This window comes from Pantherophis guttatus, chromosome 9 (assembly GCF_059756535.1).
Source record: "Pantherophis guttatus breed Tessera chromosome 9, ASM5975653v1, whole genome shotgun sequence".
NCBI classification, from domain to species: Eukaryota; Metazoa; Chordata; class Lepidosauria; order Squamata; family Colubridae; genus Pantherophis; species Pantherophis guttatus.
In genome coordinates, this window is record NC_142071.1 from 17,587,790 (window position 1) to 17,613,704 (window position 25,915).

A 25,915-nucleotide genomic window follows, 5' to 3' on the forward strand; every position below is an offset into this window, starting at 1 on the left:
TCAGAGCCTCTTTCTGCAACCCTCTTTCTACCTGGTACATAAGATTAAGAGGATGTAAACCTCAGAGATGCTGGATTATTTGAGACTGAAGCAGTATAGAACTCATAGCAATTATACATAGCAAAAATACTCCGAGACAGGATCCTAAATATTATTGATTGCATTTTTAAACCAAGTACCAAAATTAAAATTAAAAAAACACCTTGAATTCAATTAAGATGGAATAGAAATGAATATATGTAGATCAAGATTAAATTATGGAATATTTGGTGGTCTCTAAAGTTGGTGGTTTGCTTGCAGATGTTTCATTACCTGACTAGGAAGCATCATCAGTGCTAGTGAGTGTGGGGTTAGCTCCTTGCATATACAGTGGCTTGCCCTGCCAGTGTTGTTGAAGGTGTGGTTTTCTCCTTGGTAAAGAGGAGGAGCTAACCAAGAAGAAACCCACATCCCCACCAACATTGGCAATGCAAGCTACTGTACATACAGGGAGCAAACCCCACATTCACTAGCACTGATGATATTCCCTAGTTTGGTAATGAAATATCTACATGCAAACAAACAAGCTCTGAGCAGGGGGATGGACTAGAACCGTGATGGTGAACCTATGGCACGGGTGCCACGGAGCCATATCAGTGGGCACGCGAGCATTGCCGTAGCTCAGCTCCAGCGCGCATGTGTGCACTGGCCAGCAGATTTTTGGGCCTTCCGGTCCCACTGGAAGTTGGGAAATGAGCTGCTTCCCAACTCCGGGGGGCCTCTGGGGTGGGTGGGGAAGGCCGTTTTTGCCCTCCCCAGGCTCCTAGAAAGCCTCTAGAGCCTGGGGAGGGTGAAAAACGGGCCTACCGGGCTCACTGTGCCATCACGTGTTAAAAGCGGGGGGAGGTGTGCACACATGTGTGGGGCGCATTGAATTATGGGTGTGAGCATGCACGTGGGTGACCTCTCCGCTTTTGGCACATGACGGCAAAAAGGTTAGCCATCACTGGACTAAAAGAACTCCAACTCTGTTATTTTGTTAATAACACTGTTAAATGGCACTAAGAAGACATCATTTTTAAAACACTTTCAGGAAAGCACGATCAGGAACATGGAGCTTCTCCCCCTCCCCTTCCTTCTCCTAACAAGCCGTTTGGCTGCAGCACCTCCCCCCAACCCTCACCTGCGATCGATCGCACCATGGCTTCTGGCTGCCAGCATTAGCAACTAGCTGATTGGCTGGTGGCTAACTGACCTGGCTGGCCAAAAAGCTGGGACGAACACTGTGTCATCAAATGGGCCACGCCGAAGCATGTGGGACAGAGGGGCCATGGCCCAGTGGCCAGGGCGAACAACAAACTTTTTGAACAGGGGGCCAATTCCTCAGTCCCTCAGATTGTTGGGGGGCCAGACTGGCTGAGTGGGTGTGGCTAGGTGGTCATGTGACTGGGTGGGCATGGCCAATTTAGCAGTCCATTTTGCCTTTGTCCTTGCTGTACTTGCTCAACCCAAGAAATCTATTTACTTAAGACCCCCCCCCAAAGGGAAAAAGGAGGGCGGCATATAAATCAAATTAAAAAAAAAAAAAGAGTGCAAACTTTCTTGCCACTTGCCTAACTTCATTACAACAGCAGCTTCAGGCTTCTTAAAATAGGCCATTAAAAAAAAGAATAAAACAAACAGTATTTCCTTCAAAATAACTCCTGATCATATGTTTCAGATGACCTGTGAGTGCCTGCCAGCAAGGGAGGCAGCCAGGGAAGGGATAGGAGATCAGCCTCCTTTTTTGAATTATTTGGGATTACAGGGCAGAGTCTTTTAAACCTGGAGGAGAATTCAGAAATTGATTTGCTTTTTGCCACACTTGTGCATGTGTATACACACACATGAATATCTACCAAAATTGTTCAGCAACCAATTTGGTGGATGTACTTTATATATGGCAAGAATCAAAGCAGTGGGTGAAATCTCCTTCAGGCATTATACTGAAGTTGCATTTGAATTAGTGTTAGCCAACTTCAGCTGATTTTGAAAAAGCTAGGAGACATGGAGACATGTCCCCCACCCATCCACCCACTTTTAAAGGGCTACTTTAAAAGCAGCCCCTCCCCTACTCAACCCACTGGCCCTGGATCACGTGGATGTGAAAAACACCCTGAAAGGCTGTTTTAAAAGATTTTTAAAACACTACTTTACAAGTTGGAAGCTGCTTTTCAAACCAGCAGCAACCCCTCCCCTATTGCCCCCTCCATCATGTGGAAAAACACCCTGAAAGGCTGTTATAAAAGCATTTTTAAAACATTTTAAAGACTTTTAAAGCACTACTTTACATGCTGGCAGCTGCTTTTCAAGCTGGCAGCAACCTCTTCCCTACTTACTCCACCCTTGATCACGTGGCTGCACTGGCGAGATCATCCCTCAGTCAGCTGGCTCTCCCCCCACACCCTTCAGCCTTACCTTCGACAGCAGCATGTGATCAGTAGTGCAGCTCAACCGGTAAAATAACTAACCAAAAGTGCAGCTGGAGTGGATGATCAGTGGAAGATAAGGCCGATGATGAGGGTTGGGTGAGGGGCGGGGCTGAATCCCACCACTCCGCGGGCCGGATAGTTTGCATTGGCGGGCCGTATCCGGCCCACGGGCCGTAGTTTGAGGATGCCTGAACTAGGGGCATGCCAGCTGAGGAGAAAAGCTAGAGGTGAATATGTGGAGGCAGAACCCTGGTGGAGAAACAGGCGCAACCAAGGGTAGGAGCCGAAAAGTCCTAGATCCGACTAGACGAACTTCAACTCTATTATTTTGTTAATAACTCTGTTAAAGGGCACTAAGAAGACATCATTTTAAAAACACTTTCCCTCCCAGTCAGTTAGGCTAACAACTGATGACCCAATACTTCAATTGTTTTGCTCATGATACTTAAAGAAAGCTCAGATGAGAATTAACAAGATGGTGGTTGGCTTGCAACCCCTTGCAGAACAGGATTTCTTCTGCTTCTCCTCTAACTTTTGATAGAGAGCCACCTTGCAGAAAACTCAGAGTTCACCCTATGCTGACTCATTTTCTGGTTGTGCCAGATAGTAGAATAAATTGCTTGCTCCTTCCTCTAGCACCAAGTAGGGAAATCTACATACTTTGCATATTATTCAGAGGCACCCTTATGATGGATCATCAGGATGGCAGGAACAAATGTGGCTGGGAAATGAATCCCAACTATCCTGTCTCCCTATTTTGCACTTAAAAAGCTACAAATCATGGGATGATTCTGTGCCTGGCTAGAAGGGACCATTTCTCATTGAATGGGGCAGGCCTCTGTACAAGTGCCCAGCTATTTAAGTAAATGGGCAATTATCATTCCAGGCAAGTAAATCAATCCATTAGTGAAATATCAGCTGACTCCATCCTTTTTTGCTGCCCCTTTGAATCCCACATTTATGTAGAGAAAAACATTGTCCTTGGATCTTGCATGAAATAATTTTGGTGTCATTCTAAATTTATGGGCAATTACACAATAATTGACTGCTCTATTGAAAATTCATTTGGTTGCAAAGGAGAGCAGAGTAGAATTTGTGTAAGAGGAGTGGCTGAAATACATTTCCCAAGGTTTCTCCTTTCTTTGACAACAGGCTCCTGTGCATGTCCCAAACTTTTCTTTCTGGTCCTGGAGAAGAAAAGCTTGGCATGTCCACCCACTTCAGATGATCCCAAGATTACAGATACACTCAAATAAGAGGAAAAGGAGCAGATCTCATTTCACATAAAACACTTGCTTCTTTTGTTCAGCAGGCAAAATACGTTTGCTTGCCAAAAGGGCTGCTTGAACATGGAGCTAAACTCTGAGCTCATGGATGAATCTCAATGTCTATACATCTGATTAGGATTAGATAGGTTAAACAGAGTAAATTTACATGATTCTACATCTTGCTTCTCTATTTACAAGGCATGATATCTGTCTTACATGTGTAAATTCTGTGATGGCCATTTCTTTCTTTCTTTCTTTCTTTCTTTCTTTCTTTCTTTCTTTCTTTCTTTCTTTCTTTCTTTCTTTCTTTCTTTCTTTCTTTCTTTCTTTCCTCCTCCTTCTCCTCCTCCCTCCCTCCCTCCTCCACCTTCTCCCCATTCTTGAACTCAATTTTTCTCCCCCTGCAATAGATTTGGGGCCACATTAATCAATCACGAGAGTTATTGTGCTGATAAATAGATGGAGAAATGGACAGAATCCTGAACCTCTTTACATAGTTTATTTTCATCACTTAAACATATTCATGTAATTACCAAGAGTCCAGCTCAATTCATAGGAAGCTTCATCTACTGTACTTTTAACTGCAACACATAGACACATAAACCCACAGCAGCTGTATGGTGGCTGGAATGGGAGGTTCAGAAGGGACCCTCCTCCTTCGTTTATCAGTATGTAAAGGAGACAGTAGAAGACTTGTACTTTCAGACTTGCAAAATTCTGTTAACATAATTTTAGAATAAAGTTATCACACCTAAAGACAACAGTGAAATCCTATCAACTCCAATCTTTTATTAGTCTCCTTCTAAATGGCAGAATTTTGCCAAACTAAAGTTATGACTTTCTACCCTAATACATATTATTAGGGTGGATGGACTAGAAGACCTCCAAGGTTCCTTTCAACTCTGTTATTCTGTTATAAAATAGATTGAATGATGGGATTTCCTTTTTTGACTTTTTTTCTACTCACTAACACATAATCTTAGGAATTTGGGTAGCACTGGATATAAGAACCTAAAAACTAAACTTCTAATATAAAGAAACGGTACATGAACTGAAATATCACCACCCATTTTGATTGCTTCTCTCTCTAAAACTGTCTAGAAGATGTTTAGAAGGGAACATACTGCTGCCTCTTAATGACTCTGCTCTATTTCCCTTTGGTTTTCTGACACTGCAGTGTTTTTTTAGCAGAGAGGAAATGCAGTTATTTAATTTTATTTATTGATTTAAAAATCTTTCTAAGTCACTTATGGTTAGAATAAATCCTTTCTGATGTACCAAGTAAAAATATAAAACATGTTAAGCCATTACATTAAATCCAATAGAAGCATCCATATAATGTTGCTAAACTCAAGACAAGCAACAAATATCCAGGGATGGGCTTGAGCAGAGAGAGATGTCTTAAGGACAAAGCAGACTCATTTTAATTTCCTCCAAGAATTGTCTTGTTGAGTGGATATCTGTGTGATGTCCCTTGGAATGTAAGCTGGCAGCTGTAGCTGAAATTTGAGTGGGTGTTGTGCTGTCTAGCGTGCCTGCTCAACTAAGTGGTGTATTTGTTTTGTTTTGTTAGAACAAGTGGATGACTTCTAGATAATAACAGCAGCCTGGTAGTGTCTGTGCTGCCTGAATGATCTTCACTATCTCTGCCCATTATTATGGGAGCTAGCAAGATGTTGACTTTAAAACTAACCAAGGAGAGAACCAAGCTACAACTAAGGAGAAATTTCCTGACAGTTAGAGCAATTAATCAGTGGAACAACTTGCCTCCAGAAGTTGTGAATGCTCCAACACTGAAAGTTTTTAAGAAAGATTGGACAACCATTTGTCTGAAATGGTATAGGGCCGTGTTGGCGAACCTATGCACGCGTGCCAGAGGTGGCACCCAGCACCCTCTCTGTGGGCACATGAGCCGTCGCCCCAGTTCAGCTCCGCCGTGCATGTGCGCCTCCCGCCGGTCAGCTCTTCAGGTCTCTGCCACACATGCATGGAGGGCAGGGGGCATGCAGCGAGCTGGGCACCGGGGAACCACATGCGCATGTGTGAGGGGCGGGGCACCAAGGGGATCACGCATGCATGCATGGGGGAAGGGTGTGTGTGAGAAGCTGTGCACGCATGGGGTTGTGTGCATGCGTAGGGGCAGGGCACATGCGGGTGCCCATGCGCTTTTGGCACTTGGTCCGGAAAAGGTTAGCTATCACTGGTATAGGGTTTCCTGCCTGAGCAGGGGACTGGACTAGAAGACCTCCAAGGTCCCTTCCAACTCTGTTATTCTATTCTATTCTATTCTATTCTATTCTATTCTATTCTATTCTATTCTATTCTATTCTATTCTATTCTATTCTATTCTATTCTATTCTATTCTATTCTATTCTATTCTATTTTTTTATTTTTTATTTGATTTATATGCCGCCCTTCTCCGGAGACTCAGGGCGGCTTACAATGCGTTAAGCAATAGCCTTCATACTTTTGTATATTTATACAAAGTCAGCTTATTGCCCCCACAAACTGGGTCCTCATTTAACCTACCTTAGAAAGGATGGAAGGCTGAGTCAACCTTGAGCCTGGTAAGATTTGAACCTGCAGAAATTGCAGGCAGCTGTGTTAATTACAGGGTGCATTAAACCACTGTACTACCAAGGCTCCTATTCTTCTGAGATCTATTCCTAACAATATAAATGAAACACATACATGAATAAGTATCATTTTCAGTTCTTTGAGAATAACAGTAGCAACACCTGGAAGCTTTTATCGGACACTGAACTGAAGTTCACACAGGAATGCTATTTTTAAGGTGCTTGTTTCAGGTTTGTGTAAAGCGACAGGCACAATGTACTGACATGCAAGTGACAATGGCTGTTGCTAACTTTGCCTGCTCTTTGGGGGTAGGGAGAGATAGAGAGGAAGGCTGAAGGAGAGCTTTGCAAATGATGGTGCAGCTCTTGACATGGAAATGGGTATGCTTCCGGTTCTGAAATCACTCACAGCTTCTGGCAGACTTGTAAAAGGGAGATATTCAGTTCAGGAAATCTGCTAGAAAGATGTAATTGGGCCAAGGAGGTGAGAATGGTAGGCTGGGTTCACTGTCAGGGGCTTGCTACCTAGCTTGATCTGCTGGGGTGGAGAAAGGAGACACTGCGGATTTTACCCCACTAGTCATTGCTGATTCTAGGGGACAGAGCTCATCTCTGTTTCATTCTCCGTTGAGCCAGCGCTGTCCAAAGACATTTCTGCAATCATGTGGCCAGCATGACATCATGGAGCTCTGTTACCTTCCCATCAAAGTGGTACCTATTTATCTACTCACATTTGTATGATTTCAAACTTCTAGGTTGGCAGAATCTGGGGCAAGTAACGGGAGCTCGCCCCATCATGAGCAGTGGTGGGTTTCAAAATTTTTTGATACCGGTTTGGTGGATGTGGCTAGGTGGGGGGCATGGCCAACTTGATGTCACTCATACCTATGCCCACTCACATGACCCCTCCACCTAGCCACGCCCACAGGAAAAGGTAGGAATTTTTTTGGAATTTCCACCTATCTACCCCTACCCTCCCTTTGCCAGTTGCCCCCGTTTCCTCTCCTTTGGCGGCCCCGGACCTAGCCCACTTCCTCCCCCACCACCACCACTTATCAGGCTGCTTATCTTCTGTGGCGGCTGGTCCAGAGTCCAGAAGGCAAGCTGAGCGGAGTTTTCAGTGACCCGCAGCCAGCCGCTGCTGCTGGACAGCAGCTGGCAAAGAAGCCTCCCAGCTGCTGCCTCTTTGAGAGCCACTTTGTAGCTGCGGTGGCTGGCCACAGGCCCCCGAAAAGTACCAGAGGTTGCGGAAAAAGCTGCTGCCGTCGCCGCTATGTTCTTCGCACATGCGCATCCCATTGGACTTGCAAGGCAATGAGATGCATGTGCACGAAGAACATGGCAGCGCCAAACATGGTGGGCAGGGCATGGCCAGCCAGCCATCGCTACCGGTTCAGCGACCTTGGCCAAATTTCCGCCAACGGTTTGCACAAACTGGTGCGAACCGGCTGAATACCACCTCTGGTCATGTGGTGCTCAGGTCTCAAACCTGGGCAGTTGACTTTCCAGCTGACAAAACAAGCATCTTAACCACTGAGCCCTTGTGCTTCCCCTGAAAACAAGAAAAGGGGTGGATTCCCCCCCCCCACATTTCTAAGTTCTGATGGCATGGAATCAGGAGAGGCAAATGGAACTCTTGGATGCCAGCAGCATCTCTCTTGGGCCTCCCAGGTTCCTTACTTGCTAGCCTGAAACATTGCCCTCATTTCCAAGAATGTTCTTGGTCCCCTTGCTGGATGTATAGAAAGCAAAAATGGTGGAAATGATAGTCTACCCAGGGATTTATCTGCAAATCTCTCTACTTGTCTAACAAAAAAGAGAAGATTAAGTTGTGTAGTGAGGCACGAAGATTTTTCTTTCTGGAAAGAAGCATTAGGCACATTCTAACCAGTCTATCTCCTGGTACAAAGTTCAAAGTTCAGTAATAAGAGTTTATGGGGCAACAGGCATAAATGGTACATGGGGTCTTTCCTAATAGGCCATGTTCACCATAGCAATAGCATTAAGGCTTATATAACTGCTCCATAGAGTTTTATAGCACTTTGGGTGGTTTACAATGTCAAAGCACTATTTGCATATTGCCTCCAACAATCTGGGTCCACATTTTAATGACCTCAGAAGCATCCTTCTGAGTAACCTTGAGCCCTGTCAGGATCCAGGATCCAGGCTATGAGAAGAGTTTGCCTGCAATACTGCACTTGTGTCACCAGAGCTCTTGTGTACCAACTCCCCACTTGATAGCCATTTTGTGAGAGTGCTTAACAATCTGCAGCTGACATTCCAGTTGCAGCCACCAAACAACAATTGCTGGGGAAGGGAATTGATCTTCAAGGGTTTTTTAGGTACTGAAACCAGAGGATTGCGATTAGAAAATTGAAGTCAGCAATATCCTTTTTGTTTCCCCCAAAGACTCAGATGCTCATAAGTGAGAGGACCTGAAGGAGTCTGAACTCTAAGATGCTAGATCAGCCTTCTCTGGTACCCTCCAATTTTGAAATCAAGACCACAAACCCTACGATTCCCACTCACATGCACCAAAACGTGTATGTACACTCCTCAAAACAAAATTAGCTAAAAGCATAGAGAAATGGCCTCTTTTCTCAGATTTTGAGTTGTTCTTTTGTCATTTTTTAAAAGAGAGAAATTATTTGCCAGTCATTTACTATCTGTACTTGTTGCCTGTTTCTCAGGTGCTCCTGTACATGCTATCTTGATCCCCCAGAGGACTTCATGAACCAGCAGATGGACAAGGATTCTCTAAAGACGGTCATAGAGTCTCTGGATGAAAACCAGTCCTTCCCCACCTTGCCTTACAACCAGCTTTCCTCAGCTTCAGTTCCTGTATCTCTCAGCGATGACCAGGAGACAGTTCTCACCCCAGAAGAGGTGGCAGAATACCTAGAACTCAGCACAGAAACTGATTGTCAAAGGTAAACATCTACCAAACATCAAAGTTCATTAAGAAGAGTTTATGTGAGGACAGGCATAAATAGTCCAGAATAGGGCAACTTTGTGAAGCCAACTCACCATGGCCAACTCTCCATGGCCAACTCACGGCAGGAGAATTTGTGGCTGGCCAATTCAACAATTCAATTTAAATATTTAAAATAATTTTTAAAATATTTTAATTTTTTTCATTCACCTTTCATTTTGACCCTCCTTTTGTATCCTTTAATTATTCTATTCCACCATTTCTTTGATATTAGTGTCCTGTCCTTGTCCTGTGTTGGCCATGGTGAGTTATCCCACAGTGACTTGGCTGCAGTGAGTTGGCCATGGCAAGTTGGCCACACTGAGTTGGCTACGGCAAGTTGGCAATGCTGAATTGTCCTACACCCTAAACAGTTTACCCCTTGGATAAACTGTCCCTCATTGCGTTGAGAAACATAGAGTTTGACATATCTTTCAGATTTAGTATTCCCTTCATGTCCTCTTCAACTAATCCTATTTTTGCTTCAAGAGCTTCATTTTTAAATGAGTGCACATAAGATGGCATATGGCAGATTTATTTTAATGTATTATTTTGTCCAATATGTTCTCTTTTTTTTGCATGCTATACATTTTAAGGTTATTTTTAATTCCCAGTTACGTGCCTACATGCAGATTCCATCTAATATGTGTATTTATAGTAGGAAAAAAAGGAGATCATTGGAAACAATGAGAATATTAAAATTGAAACTTGATTATTCTTTAAAATTCCCAACACAAAGTTGCAGTTGAGTCAAGCTCTCCCTGGTAAGCTGGATGGGAAGAAATAAAAGGATTTATTGTAGAAAAGTAAAGAAGCCATTATAAACATTTCTCCTACTCATGATTAAAACCAACTCTAGGACAGACAATTTTCATCTATTCTTTGTTTTGTGAATAGCCAGATAACTACCAGATCTGGTTATCATGTTGTTTATTCTTGACCATGTGAGAACTAGCCGTCACTGGTGGTTTTATGGGCACATTCTGGCCTACAACACTGAGATTTCTTGTTGATCTCTCATCTATGTATATCAGGTCAGGTCCACTTTTCTGAGATCAGCCTACATCAATGATATGCTGTCAACCAAAAGTACACATATAGACTGAGTGAAACCAGGCTTAATAGCAGTAATTTGTGAGAGGGATCTTAGACAGTGAGAACAATCAACCAGTGGAACAGCTTGCCTTCCATTGAAGTTGTGGGAACCTCAGCACTGGAAACTTTCAAGAAGAGACTGGACTGCCATCTGTTAGAAATGGTGTAGGGTCTGCTTGGGCATGGGGTTGGACTAGATGACCTACACTGTTAATCTGTAATCAGTAATCCAGCTCAGCATAACATTCATGCAGCAATCTTGCAAAATACAAATAAACTGAAAGAAAAATTAATAGTCCAGAGTCATCCTAGGAATGAGCATGAATTGACTCAAGATCTACAGTAGGTGCACTAATCCTTAATATCCATTGCCCATGTCCAAATCAAGGAGGTTTCCTTGGACTAGTTATGGTAAAAAAGAATGGAGCTGTACAGCAGAAAACACTTTTGCTCTCATTTCCATATTCATAACAAAGGAATGCAGAAGTGATCACTGGTGCATCTGGCCTTGTGGCTTCAGGATTATCTGTGAATATTGACCACATCCCAGTCTGATTCTATGCCTCTTTCTCTTCACCTTGTATGTCTATGGAGATTTTCAGTCATCCAGATCACGGCTATAAATATGAATGTTTACAACACAGTCCTTTTAGCAGTTCCAAGAAGGTTCCACGCCCATTTGCACTATTCAGGGCACTATTCCTGAGGACACAAATAAACCTTCAAGGACTCTCAGAAAGAGTGCCAATGACCAGATTACTGCAAGGGATATAAATCCTTCCATTCTTCACTATTCAGTCAGAACTGAAGAAGCTTCTTGGATGAGAAGTGAAATGTTTTCAAGCAAAAACAAAGTCCAATTGCCTTTTGAAAAAACACTTTTGGGATTTTGTCTTGTAGACAGGCAAGATTCAATGGAGATACAAAGACCTGGACTTAAGGAAACTGCACATAAAGCTCCAGCTTCAGCCTGCCAACTGCTAAAACAAATATCCCATTAACTGCTGCTTTGGTGGTTTGAGGACAGCTTGTCCCATAAGGCTGACTCCTTACACTTTGGTAACTGGGGCTGGGACATGAAGTAGCAGATTTTATGGGAAGCACAGTGACTCCACTGAGATAATTACAGCTCTTCTTAAAGACTAGGCGGGCTAACCGGCAGCCAACTCAATGTTTTCAGCAATGTTTAACAACCTTCCACCGGTTCTGGGTGCCAGTGACATCACCTTCCAGTTCCAAGCCACATCTCCTCTTCAGGCACTGAAAAATGTACTAGTATACTTCCTTTGTGACTGAAGTGGCAGGGTTATTTTAGTTTTGACAAATGTAAAACTCTACCTTCGGCAGGGAGAAACTAAGTGATTTCTGTGAGGAAAAAAAAAGTATTTGTAGCCTAAGCATTCAAAAGCTATGCAGATGCCTAACTTAACTTTATTGCAAAACACACATTTTGGTTAACAGAACTACAGTTACTAGAAGACTTACTGTTAGTTATTGTCTTTGTGACCTCCCACTCCATCTCCTATCCATAGAACAGTGTTTTTCAATCTTGGCAATGTTAAGAAGTGTGGACTTCAACTGCCAGAATTCCCCAGCCAAAGCATGCTGGGACTTGAAGTCCACACCTCTTCAAGTTAGAATAGAATAGAATAGAATTCTTTATTGGCCAAGAGTGATTGGACACACAAGGAATTTGTCTTGGTGCATACACTCTCAGACTCCCTAAAAGAAAAGATACATTCATCAAAAATTATAAGGTACAACACTTAAAGCTAGTCATAGGGAAACAGTCAATATAAATCTTAAGGATACTAGCAACAAGGTTACAGTCATACAGTCATAAGTGGGAGGAGATGGGTGATAGGAACGATGAGAAGATTAATGGTAATGCAGACTTAGTAACTAGTTTGACAGTGTTGAGGGAATTATTTGTTTAGCAGAGTGATGGCGTTTGGGAAAAACTGTTCTTGTGTCTAGTTGGGTAGGAGTTGAAACAGTTTATGTCCAGGATGCGAGGGGTCTGTAAATATTTTCACAGCCTTCTTTTTGAGTCATGCAGTATACAGGTCCTCCATGGAAGGCAGGTTGATAGTAATTGTTTTTTCTGCAGTTCTAATTATCCTCTGAAGTCTGTCTCTGTCTTGTTGGGTTGCAGAACCAAACCAGACAGTTATAGAAGTGCAGATGACAGACTCAATAATTCCTCTGTAGAACTGGATCAGCAGCTCTTTGGGCAGTTTGAGCTTTCTGAGTTGGCACAGAAAGAACATTCTTTGTTGTGCTTTTTTGATCACGTTTTTGACATTGGGTGTCCATTTTAGATCATGAGATATGATAGAACCTAGAAATTTGAAGGTCTCTAAATTTGAAGTTGCCATGGTTCAGAAACACTGCCATGGAGTTTTACATTCCTTCTAAACAGTTTTAGGAAATGGGCTGCTTTAATTAATTTCTCATGGATGATGGAAACTTCAGAGATAATCTTTGGACTCATCTGACTGCTTATGAATGTACAAGGTGAAGCAGATACCACCATCTGAAAGCATCCATGTAAGTAGGCAGAACTGGATTTAGAAATAACACAGTTCTGAAATCCAAACAATTATGAAGCCAGAGTTGGTTAGAGTTCTTGTACTAACTGTTCTTTCTACATGTGTACAATCCATTTGGAATAGAAGTTCCAGAGCACTTACAAAAAAGAGGGGTACTTGATCAACCATTCTCAGAACTCTTTTTACCTTAAATTACCTTACTACATTATAATCTAGTTCAGGGGTGTCAAACTCAAGTTCATCGAGGGCCGCATCAGGGTTGTGTTTGACCTGCGGGGGTGGGGTGGGGGTGGGTGGCCAGGGGTGTGTATCCAGCTTGATGTCACTGGTGTCGGAGGTGCCTGTGGCCCAAGCGCTCTGCCACTAAAAACAGGCTCCCGAGCTCTGTTTTTGGCCGTGATGGCCTCCTGCAGCCCTCTGCCAGTGAAAATGGAGGCCCCTGAGCTCCATTTTTGCTGCCAGAGCACTTCAGGAGGCCATTGTAGCTGAAAATAGAGCTTGTGAGGGCTGCACACAGCCTTTCTGAGCTCCCTTTTTGCTGTCAGAGGCATCGCGGGCCAGACCTTCATTGTTTCCTTGGCGACCCTGCAGGCCACATCTAAGCACCCTGTGGGCTGGATGTGGCCCATGGGCCTTGAGTGACACCTCTGATCTAGAGTCTCCAAAATACAACTGCTGGATAAGAAAGCTGATATTTTATTTTAACACATTCTTCTTATTCCAAACATTTTTTGAATGAGTTGCAAAAAAACTGTGGTTTGGTCACTCACCGTAAGTCTTGAAGAATTCCACATGGCCAAGTACTGAGACACAACCCAGGCAAATTAAACAAGCCTGCACCATCTTGTTTGCCCCTTTGTGTTCACGAGGATAGGCCCAGTCTTAGAAGCCCTTGTGGTTTTTCTCACCTCTGAGGTGGGCTTTCTGGAGCATTTGCTCTTTTAATGCTAGACTGCTATTTCTGAAAACTTTTGGGCAGGATGTGGGTTTAATGCAGTGTTTGATCTGGAAGCCATTGCATTCAGGGCTGGTGGCAAAATGTTTCCCATCCCTTAGATCTGAGCTGAGGTTATGGAGTGGTGAAAAAAACATCAAACGGTTATTCACACATATATTGTGCCCTATAGATTAGTAAGGCAGGGGAAGGAGTGGATTTGGTTGCCATGCAAATGCCTCCCTGGATAAGTGAAACATCCAACAACGTTTAAAACTTTTAACTTGGATTTTGAGGGATTTTTGTTAGATCTGGCATCAGGGCCATCTTAACAGCATTATGGGCCCCGGGCAAAGCAGGGTACTGGGGCCCTACGACAACTACTCACAGAAATAAAAATGTAAATGCTTGATAAAATTAAACATATATTTATTTTATTGGCACTTCCAACAAAATCGATACTGAAACATTAAAAACATGTTGTGCAGCAACAACTAATCAACATAATAAATGAACAATACACGAGGCTTGAAAAACACAATAACATTCAGTAAGCCATACAGTTGCTGTATTTATGTGATACAAGGTGCATTGAAGGGTTAACATACACAGATTAGTATGGGGCCCCTATGCTTGTAGGGCCCACAGGCAAGTGCCCATCAAGCCCATGCGTTAAGACAGACCTGTCTGGCATCTAGAAGCTGAAGACCTGCTAGGTCAGAATGAAAAGGGCCATGAGCTCTTTCTTTCTAGGTAGAATTTGGGGGGGCAAATATCCAGGAGGTTCTTCTTTAGCAAAGGTCCCCCATCTGTGGATGGATTCCTCTATCATGTTTAAAGTGAACTTACCTGTCAAAGAAAGGTAAAACTCTGTAAAACTTCCTTTCCTAGCTCCATAAGTGGAGTATTATGAGCGGCAAGGTCTTCTCACCAGAACGGCAAGATGATTATGCAGTGAATTAGACTGAAGTATAGAAATACTGTTGTTGTTCAGTCACTAAGTCATGTCTGGCTCTTTGTGACCCCATGGATCGTCCCCCCATCCTCCACTGTCTCCTGTAGTTTGCCAAAGTTTATGTTCATTGCGTTGATGATGCTATCTAATCATGGCACTATCTAATCATTTTATCATCTCATCCTCATCCTCCCTTTCTCCTTTTGCCTTCAATCTTTCCCAACATCAGGGTCTTTTCCAATGAGAGGAATATTCAAAGTATTCAACTATGGATTATCCCAGGAATTAGGGTCAGAAAGTTAGTGGAACATAATATGTATGTTCTTATCTTGTTAACTGGTTATGCAAGGCCTTTGTTGTATGTTGCTCATCCTTTTAATTACATTTTTTGTTTTGTTCTATAGAGTTTTATCATACTGGGTTTTTTTTCCCTTCTGTCTTGATGGCCAGCCTCCCAGAGTTATTTATTTAAGAAGGGCGCCCCGTACATTTTCTAAATAAAGAAATGAAGTGAAGAACAACATGTCCTTGTTTAAGTGGCATCCATCTTGTTAATTTAACATCTTCAGTGACCTTGTATTTTAACCGAGCTGATGAGGAATCCAGACATGAAGACTCACACAATTGCTAGCCAAAACAGCCCTCTATGATATTGGTTTTCCTTTCTGGGTCTCTGTAGCTGAGCCAGCAGTTTCACCTACATTTCTCCTTTCTTCAGAAAACAACAACGTTATTTCTACTGAGGTCTGTGGCCAGTCTCTACCACGGGACTATTTGCATTTGCTTAAGACAATGTTTTCCAACCTTGCTAACTAGAAGATGCATGGATTTCAATTCCCAGAATTCCCCAGTCAGCTGGCTGGGGAATTCTGGGAGCTGAAGTCCACATATTTTCCAGTTAAGAGACACTGGCTTATGAGGTAATGCATGCTTAGTAGAAAGGTTCAATTTCTTCTCAGCCTACCAGTTATTTATTGGGCAGAATTGACTACAGAAACCAACAAGAAAATGAAGATAGCTAAGCAGACAATATAATAAAAACCCATTATGAGCCACGGTGGCACAGTGGTTAGAGTGCAGTACTGCAGGCTACTTCTGCTGAGTGCCGGCTGCCTGCAATTTGGCAGTTCAAATCTCACCAGGCTCAAAATTGACTCAGCCTTCTATCCTTCCAAGGTGGGTAAAATGAGGACCCAGATTGTTGGGGGCAATAGGCTGACTCTGTAAACTGCTTAGAGAGGGCTGTAAAGCACTGTGAAGCAGTATATAAGTCTAAGTGCTATTGCTATTTATTATTTTTCCAATAAGGCTTTTAAGGAGAGCATTACTCGGGAGGGTTTGCTCCCAGGATCCATAGCAAAAAGGGTATAGTTTTTAAGGGAAAAAAAGATTTTATCCATGAAGTGTTTTGGCAGGAAAACAGTTTTTTAATGGCATGAGTTTTGAGCAGTGTATGTTGGTGGAAAGTCTTGGTATGGATAGAATAAATAATAGGAATAGAGATAGCAGGTAACCCTTAAGGCTGTTTGTCAGCACTGTAATGTGCTGTTGCTTGTTTCATTCCATTTTTGTAGATAAGCAACACACACACATATCCCTCATCCATTCAGTTCATCTGGGTTTGCATGGGAGACAGACGCACAACTGATTTTCTTTTATTTTCTGCTGTTTAATCCGTGGAGTTATGACAGAATGAATCCAAACAACCCATCACATGGAGTGATATGTGTTCCTTCTTCACCACTGACTGAAGACCTCCAGCAATGAAGTGGGAAGGAAGAGATGGCTCTATCTGGTTCCCTTCACTACTGCACCCCTTACCCTATCTGAAACTGTGTGTGTGTGTGTGTGTGTGTGTGTGTATGAGAGAGAGAGAGAAAGAGGGAGAGGGAGAGGGAGAGGGAAAGAGAGAGAGATCCTTTTGATTGACAGCATCAGAATTGGTGGTGGAAAAGCTGCACGAAAGAGGAACAATAGAGAAGTCCTCTTTCTCTGGTGATGACTACCATGGATGGACACTACTATAATATTTCCAGGCTGAAATCTGTCCTCTAATTTGGCTACCCTCCTTTGAAAATGTCTATGTGGATTCTCAATCATCCAGGTTATGGTTGTCCCAAAGGTGCTTTTTCCAAAAGGCAACTGGACTTTCCTGGTTTTTTCCTTGAAAACATTTCACTTCTCATCCAAGAAGCTTCTTCGGTTCTGACTGAATAGTGGGAAACTTTTGTTTTTCTGATGCATTCACAAGATGCATTTTTATTTATTTTGTGTTATGTTATGTTATGTTATGTTATGTTATGTTATGTTATGTTATGTTATGTTATGTTATGTTATGTTATGTTATGTTATGTTATGTTAATCTTGATGCAGTGGTATTAAAATACAGTGCATGTTTTTTTTTCTTTTGACCCTAATTAATTGCAATTTTTTTCTTTTATTTGCTGGTTTATGACTGGATTAAAAACTGAATGATTGAAGCTTGAGCTCAGGTTGCTCCAAGGATGAAAATTAGCAATTCCCCTCTCACCATTCGCTGCAGGCCCAATCACCATCCATTTGCCATTTTTAGAAACTGTAATCAATGCCAAAACATATTTAGTGCCTTTGCTCATCGGATGCTGAACTCTTTGTCCTAATTTTGTTCATTCACTACTGCAGCTGTTATAGCTGTTGCTATTACGGTTTGTTGCACAGTCAGCCAGATGTTTAGACTGGATTTGGCATTTTTATCTACCTATCGAGTCCTCCCCAAGGACCCACGATAGCGAAATGTTGCTGTTTGATATTGGTGTTCAAAGGTATTGTGGCAGGATGTAAGCTGTTATAAGTAAAGCTGTCTTTTGTAATTGACTGATGGTGATTTTGTCAATGTCACTGACGGTGTTCAAGAGGCTCTCCAGTTATTTTGGGATTTTGTTTTGTTCATTTGCTATTGCAGTTGTTGTAGTGGTTGGAACACAGGCTAACTCACTGCTCACTGACAGGAGTTTGATTCTGACCTGCTCAAGGTTGACTCAGCCTTCCATTCTTCTGAGGTCAGTAAAATGAGGACCCAGATTGTTGGGGGCAATGTGCTGACTCTGTAAACTGTTTAGAGAGGGCTGTAAAGCACTATGAAGCAGTATATAAGTCTAAGTGCCATTGCTATTGCTGCTGTTGCTGCTATTATCATTATTATTCAGGTTCTAACACCAGCACGGTCCCCTTTCTCTTTCAAGGGAGCCAGATGACAGTGACTCAACCACTTCCCACATCCTCTTTCCATCCCATAGCTATGGCTATATCTATGGTCCTCTGGCCATTGAGCTGCTGGAACACGATGTGTTGGATGAAGATGAGGATCCCAACATGGTGGAAGGTCCCTGTTCATCCACCAAATTCTTCCACAGTTCCTGCCAAACCCCATCGTCCAGCCTGAGTGAAGACGAGGCCTCCCTGGGAGGCTCCCTGGTGAATGGCTGGGGATCTGTTTCAGAGGACAATGGCCCCAGCACTCGCTGCAGCCTGGTCAGCTCTTCAGATGGTTCCTTTCTATTGGATGCCAACTTTGCTCAAGCCCTGGCAGTGGCAGTGGACAGTTTCTGCTTTGGCCTGACAAAGAAGGAAGTTGACAGGCCTTTGACAGGTAATGGCATGTGGCCCTTCCCTTCATCACATTGGATGGAACCCCAAACTATGTTTGGATGTTATCTGTGCTCCATTAAAGGACAAGAGAAATATACTTTCCTTTCACTGCAAAGACAATGAGTCTATGGAGAAAGCCTCTTTGATCATCTGGGATTCCAGCACAGTTCTAGTTCCAGTCCATCTGGGCAATCTGGTCTACCCAAATATGGGATGGAGCATACTGCTTCTACTTTTGCCTTTCAGTCTCGATCCGGGGGCCTTCGCAGGCAGTCGCTTTTGCGACAAACTATTTTTGTGTTGAATTTATATTTACTGACAAAGAAATAAAGGGAAACTATTATAGATCTATTTCAAGCTATTTAGCTCTCATCAGTTAGCAATACCCTTCTGGGATTTGAACCCAGGCTAATTTAGCTTTTAATTTTACACTAATATTATCCTAACATTGTGTGCCTGAGAAACAAACTTCTGTTTCCTATTTTAATCCCAGTAGGTTTAAGAATGACGTTTCTACTTCTCTTGGTGACATTTGTAAACTGACATTATTGTTGGAGATGGGGGAGAATGCTTCTCTAGGGCGCTTTGCTATTAACCATCCTCCAAGACTCTGAGGTTCCCTATATCTAAAACAAAGAAAAAAAATCTGCAACCCCCCCCCCAAAAAAAAAACTCTAGGAAGAGACCATTAATAATAATGGTTGGGTTTTTTTTTTTTTTCATTTTTTAAAATGAAGGTATGGAAAACCAGGGTGGTAAATTGACCATTGAAAACCAGGTTTCATTTCTAGTCCATTTCATTACTAAGCGTGAGAATAACAAATTCTAGTCATAAGAAATTCACTGACATTCTCTTTTCCTTTGAAAGAAATGTCAAAAGCAAGCTCATTTTCATCTAATGGATGAGAACCAGTAGAAAACATTTTCGGACGTTTTCTGCATGGCATTCATTTATCCCCCCCCCCAAAGAAGTTAAAAGTACTAGAAAACAAGAGCAGAATGAAGAATTGGAGAAAAGCTTCATAGGAGGGCACTTACTTTGCATCCAGAGGGATCTGAGAAAAATCTCCTGCCTGAAACTCTGAAGAATCATTACCTGTCAGGCACAACAATATTAGGATAAAGGAACCCAGTTGAAAACAAGTGTTCTGTTTTCCTGCTCAGCATGAATCATTGAGGCTGGATTATGAACAGATATAGCAAGGCAAATGATTTTTCTTGTGCTATAAAAGCTGAAGATTTGCAACTTGTGGAGAAGTAAAACATTCCAATGCACTTTAGTTTGCTTCAGTTCAATAACATTGACATCCTTACCAGTTGTTGCAACACCATTCATTGTTAGTTAACTTGGTGGCCAAGATGTTGGCAGGTGAAACCAGGGCCTCCCCCCCCCCCTGTGAGTTGAAAAATCCTGCAAGTGTAGGAGCAGAATCAGCATGCTCCCTTGACCTCCTGAAGGATGGTCTCTGGGGCAGTGAAATTCAGACACTGAATTTCAGGGTTTTGTGTGTGTGCTCTAGAAAAAACAGAATGTTTGATTTATATGGTATCTTCTATTCAGGTTTGAGCACTTCCATTCAATCTCTGTTCCTGATAATAATGTAGGTAGCCAGGAAAGCAGAACTTGATTTATCACTGCAGTAATTCTCTGCTGCTGTTAGAATAAGGATTTTGCTTTGGGCTTTCCCCGCCCCCTTCTCCTTCTACACATTTTGAGAGAGCTAAACATGCCAAAACTGATGGCACAAGCAAGGAAGCAAATAAATAAAATAAATAAATATGGGGGCAAATTCAGAAAAAGGAGAAGAAGGAGCAAAAAAGGCTTCCAGACACAACTATGCATTCCTGGAACAAAACAGCCAGATGGCTGCTCTTATGCTCCTTTCCTCAAAGGCAAAGACAAGATTTCCACTTTCTCTAATTGATTCCTTTGAAGCTTTCCCAAGCTCTGTCAGTTACTCAGCCAGATCCCCCTTTGTCATCCAGACTTAAGCTGCTTGATCCTTACGGCTCTCTCTATCTCACAACCAGATTCCTGTATTTTGTGTTCCCGTCCCTGCAGTGGAAAACACAAAGGGATTTAGGATCAGGGCATCTTGAAATTTCCAGGGGGAAAATGTGGGGTTTCAGCCTTTGAATGTCTCTTCTTTATCCAGGACCACTTTACATAAAGCATCCAGACTGGATCGCCTGAAATAGCAGCATTTATAGAAGACATTAGATCACTCTATTCTTCAATCCATTACAATTGCTGGGGTTCCATTTTAGTCTCTTTTGCCTTGTTGCCTCCATATGTAACTTGAGAAATAACCGGGCAAATATTAAGTTAACTTTCCCTAAAATCACCTTTCCCTGAATACACAAATGTGCATACTTTTTTCCCTACTGGGCCAAGAATTGTACTGCAAATTGCAGAAAAGTGCACCATTATCTGCCCATCTATATATTAACAATGGATTGGTTCACATGTTTACACACAGCGCAAACAAAGGAAAATGGAAAAAAAAAATACATGATGGCATCCAATTGGTTTTCAGCTGCAGCCATCAGTGGAATGGAAACATGAACTGAAAGCCTCGGGCATCTTTAATTTGCTAGCTATAAATTAATTGTGACTTGAATTTTACCCTGTTGATCATTTCCTTGAAATGCACACATATATCCATTTGGAATCCATTATAGATACTCAAGGTACTTTGCAGTTGTGGTTGTTTTTTTCTCTTCTGCCTTTTTGCCGGCATAAATTTATGTTCTGCATGAAACGCTCCTTAGAAACAGAGGAACTATTTGTGGTCCCAAAATATTCCATATATTTAGCTCTTCCCCCATTCCAGGAATTATTCTAAGAATCCTAGTCAACCTTGTAAATTAGTTAGAGGGTTCTAAAGCATCTCTGCCTGGGAATGTTGGGATTTGAAGTCCTGGATTGTTGAAGACTAAACAAAATAGTGCCTATTTCTGTACAGACCATGTGTTTCCCCTGGGTGCACTTATGCAGACAGTTGAAGCTTCGCCTGAGCTATAATGGGCCATTATAGTTATTTGTTGCTTTTATGTCCTCCAGAAGCTCAAGGTGGTGGACATACTAATTTTGCACTTCCAATAACCCAGGGAAGCTGCCTGAGCTGAGAGATAGCAGCATGTTCTCAATGAATCCATAAGCTTCATGATGGAGAGAGGATTTGGCTCTCTCGGTCCTAATCCAAATGACATGGCTTGATATCACAGTTCTCACACTACATTGGGGGTTCTTGGAAGTTCCACTTCTTATCTTCTGGTGCATAGGTGGTGAACATGTGCCTGTTCTCTTCTCCCCTGCAGATTTTTTGCCTCCTGTATCTCCTCTGGATGGTCTCCTGCATCCTCAGGCTCTCATGAAGAGCTCAGAAGAAGTGCAACAGAGGCTTGGATCGCAGCCCCTTCCTGTGTGGGAATGGAGCACTGATTGGGTGGACGAGATGGAAGCCAAGTATATGCAACCAGCTGAGGGCTGGGAGGCTGCTGTTAAGCCAGGGAAAGCCAGGATAGCTGCACCAGAAGAAGCCCAGCTGGTCCCTACTTCTATCCAACAGGGAATGAATGACAAGTGTTGTTGCTCCAAGGTGGAGGGCCACCTACCAGGAATCCTAAAGTAGTAGCTGTCCTGCTTTGGTTGGAGTTTGGTGTTTGGAATTTGATGAATTTTGAATTCTTTTTCAGTGCTAGGAGTCTAATTCAGGAAAGCCATGGTCCCTGTCAATCATCTGTAGAAATGGACAACTCGTCAACTTTCATCTTTTTAGAAAAGGGAAAATGCTTATCTTCCTTCCATCCTATTTTTGATTTGATTTTTAGAAGAAACCAGACTCAATTTTCACCTATCTTCCCTGGGCAAATTCAATAGGCCCAGGTAGCATTTCTTGGTGTGGAAAAGAATAAGTTGTACCTGTCTACTCTCAAAATTGAGAAACTGGTCAGAAAGCAACTCTGATTCCGGGCTGAAGTCACTTGGATTTGGACTAGGACTTTAAAATGGTGCATGTTTTTTTTTGCATTCTGACGGGGTCTAAAGACATGGTGTCCAGGTCAGAATGCAGATAGGGAAATATCAGTTGGATTGACTAGGCAAATATTATTTTAAGACCAAGATTTCTGGTTAGTTGAAGCTCAAGGCCCAGGAAAAGGAGATTCTAAATCCAGAAAAAGTAGGGTGTGCTTAGGTCTCTAACCTAAGGTCTAGATAACAAATAGCAGAAGTTGCTTTTTTTTTAACTTTATCGCTACGTTATTTATAGGATGGGGCACCTAGCAAATGTTCTGCAAGTGGTCAGTGTGACATGGGAGGTTTTTGAAGCTTCGAAAACCTTTTTAGATAAAAGGATGATGGCTGTTGAGGTTTCAAACTCATGCCAAGCTGTGACTTAGCAAGCTGCTGTACCTGTCAACCTCCCCCCACCATTTCGTCTGTTGCAAAAGGCACATGAGCTTGGTTGGTCAGGTGCAACAGGTTCATCTTACCTGACCCATTTCTGCCATGTTGCACTTGGGACCCACTGAAATAGGTTACTCTGAACAATGTTTTATTCATTATTATTCCCAGTGGTTTTGTTTTCTTTGTTTTGGGTAGTTTTGCTCAAAGTCATCTGATTTTGAAGGAGGGAACTTCACTTTTCCTGTCCCTTCTGCTCGTGTGAGTCTCTGTGAGTCCAAATAACCAAAGACTCAATGAATGTCACCCCGAACCTGCAGCCCTAGGCTGCTTCAAGTTTTAACAAACGGAGAGGGAGGAGGGAAGAAAGACCTATTGATTTCCAATGCTGCAACTGACTGATGGGGGCCTTTCAACCTCCCACACCTTTGCGCCTCAGTGAGCAGGCAAGAGAGATTCAATTAGTTGAATGCCTTGTCTGATGGAAATATCTAGCCCGGCCTTTGCTCTCTGCCACACTCACTTTGGATCAGAGCTTTATTTGGCATTAGAAGGATGGCTGCTTTTCAGCTGCATTCTAGCATTCCGTAAAATAGAGTTGAAGGATGCTTTATAGACCAGAGCAAATGACTCATCCATAGGCACTGAAGAGCCTGCCTGGATAGAGCCAGAGACCATTTGGTCCAACATTTTGGGTCCCACAGTGGCCAGCCAGATCAATTCAAGAGCCTAGCAAGCATCAACAAGAGGAAAATTGCTCACTTCTACTGTTACTCCCCAATAGATGGTGTTTAAGATCTGCTTCTTTTGAGTTAGTAAGCATCCATTAAATCCAATAACTTTTGGTAGCCCTTCAATGAAATGAACTTGGCAATGGCCATCACTGCAGCCCATGGTAATAAATTCTGTAATTCAGTCTTGTTTTGAATGTAGACATGATTTCAGAAGCAACTTTGTGGGGCCCAGTATCCCTCACAAAGGAGGCATTAGATAACCTTGTTTGTTCATGCAGTGAAATGACTGGGTTATTAGTAAAGAACATTTCTAATAATACTATTATCAGTGTAAGAAGGGTGGTAGCTCAGTAATAAAGCATATACTCTGTGTGTCAGTGATCCAGAGTTCAGGTGTTCGTGTGGGATTGAGGAAGACTCCCATTGAAGCTTTGGTGAGCTGCTTCCAATTATTATAAACCAGGATTTTCAATCCTCTCCAAATGTACTGAGAGTACAACTCTCTTAAGATTTGGTAATAATGATGTCAATTCTTTCTTTTTGCCCAAATTATTTTTGTGTGAATCCTGGATTTTGATCTTGACATGCATGTTGGATACCACCAGTAAAAAAAATACAGAAATTGAAAAGTGTTTGTTCCCATTTCTATACTAAAGCAACCACTCTTTTCATTTGCTCTGTTGTAAATCTTGAACATGCATCTTCTGATGTTCCAGGTAGAATGATTCAAAGGTCTGATCCATCTATTCCTGACATGCTGCTGCTGCTGGAAAAAGCTATGGTGTTACCGAGAGCAGAAAAGCCTTGGCCAATTAAAATGCTGTCAACTTTTAAAGACTGTCCCTTTTCATGACAATCAAAAGGATGCCTCCTCTCTTGAACTGAACCATTTCAATGTTCAAGGTTGTGAAGTTTTATTCTTGCTTAGCTGAGAAATGATGCATTTCTAAGCGGTAGATCCTATTGATCAACAGATGCCAGATCAATCTATAATAACCCTACTGGAGATAAATAGATTTTGTCTGCATTTCAGCCAAGTTCCAAGATCCATTACTTGGATTATTATAGGACTCTTTCTTCCATTGGTATATCAGAGAGCTAGAATAATAAAAAAAAGTTTTTTAGCTTTTCAGATTTGTCCCATCCCATCTCCAAATCCATTAATAGTGAAAGTTGTTGTTATTATTATCTCTTTTATTCATTAAACTTGAAATTCAGTCAACTGAACATTTAAACATGTATCACAAATATCATTGACTGGTGCTGATGGTTGATACGGGTTGCTGCCAGCACCCTAGGTATCAACTAAATATCTTCTTAAGAAGTACAATATTCTGAGTAGCACATTTTTTTTGCAGTTCTGCTGATGTTATTGCAGGAAGTTGCAATTTTTTGATGTATTTTGTAAAATTCTTGGACATGGTACCAAATGCTCTGATGACAATGGGTATCACTGTTACACGTTTCATCCATGGCCATCAAAACTACGCAATTATGAATGAAACGTGTAACAGTGATACCAGTGATGAAATCCTACCAGTTCGCACTGGTTCGGGCGAACCGGTAGTGATAAAAGCTACCGGTTCAGCTACCGGTTGGTCCGAACCGGTATTTCCAATGATCAGCTGTGCTGCACAATTTAAAATAGCTAGAAAGCAGGAAATCCTGCTTTCTAGTAAAACTAAATTGTACGGCTCAGCTGTTCCCCCCCTCCTGTTCTACTTACCTTCTGAAGCCTCCTTTTTCCGCATGCAGCAACCTCTTTCCCACTATCAGTCATGCCCTGTGCAGTGCTATTACTGCTCTCCCTCTTTGTGGTGTGAAGTCAATGTGTCCACAGCTACTTCCTCTTTTCCTTTAAAACAGTAAAGGTTTCTGGCCCAGGGTCCAGAGGACTAACCAAAGCAGACTGGACAACATTGACCATCCAGTCTGTGTAATTGATAGAGTTGGACACTTGGGTCCTGGAAATCAACATCATCATCATCATCATCAACAACAACCAAGTATCTCCTTAAAACGTATGATGTTCCGAGTAGCGCAGTTTTTTGCAGTCTGCTGGTGTTATTGCAGGAAGCTGCAATTTCTTGATGTATTTTGTAAAATTCTTGGACATGGTACCAAGTGCCCCAATGACAATGGGTATCACTCAGTGGTGAAATCTTCCCTGGTTTGTCACCAGTTCGCTGCCCGCGCATGGACAGTGCGTGCCAAGTGTGTGCTGCGCATGCATACATTTAGAACATTTAGAATGCACTGCACATGTTCATTGAAGGTGTTCAAAAGCCAGAGTTTTTCACTACGTTGGCACCCTTGGCTTTCCTTATTGGAATCATAGTCCTGGA

The 25,915-nt window shown here is 42.3% G+C and overlaps 1 protein-coding gene across 5 annotated transcripts in view; it reads left to right on the plus strand.

Moving 5' to 3' along the window:
* ROBO4 (roundabout guidance receptor 4) overlaps positions 1-24,199 on the plus strand; it is a 78,586-nt gene extending 54,387 nt beyond the window's left edge. For 3 of the 5 annotated variants that reach the window (XM_034421881.3, XM_087875841.1, XM_034421884.3), the window contains exons 17-19: positions 8,985-9,224; positions 18,023-18,429; positions 21,750-24,199. In XM_034421881.3, coding sequence (XP_034277772.1) covers positions 8,985-9,224; positions 18,023-18,429; positions 21,750-22,063 — 961 coding nt within the window. In that variant the 3' untranslated portion in view covers positions 22,064-24,199. The remainder of the gene's footprint in view (positions 1-8,984; positions 9,225-18,022; positions 18,430-21,749) is intronic. The other 2 variants (XM_034421885.2, XM_087875842.1) reach the window with 1 other exon arrangement.
* The last annotated feature ends 1,716 nt before the right edge of the window (positions 24,200-25,915 follow it).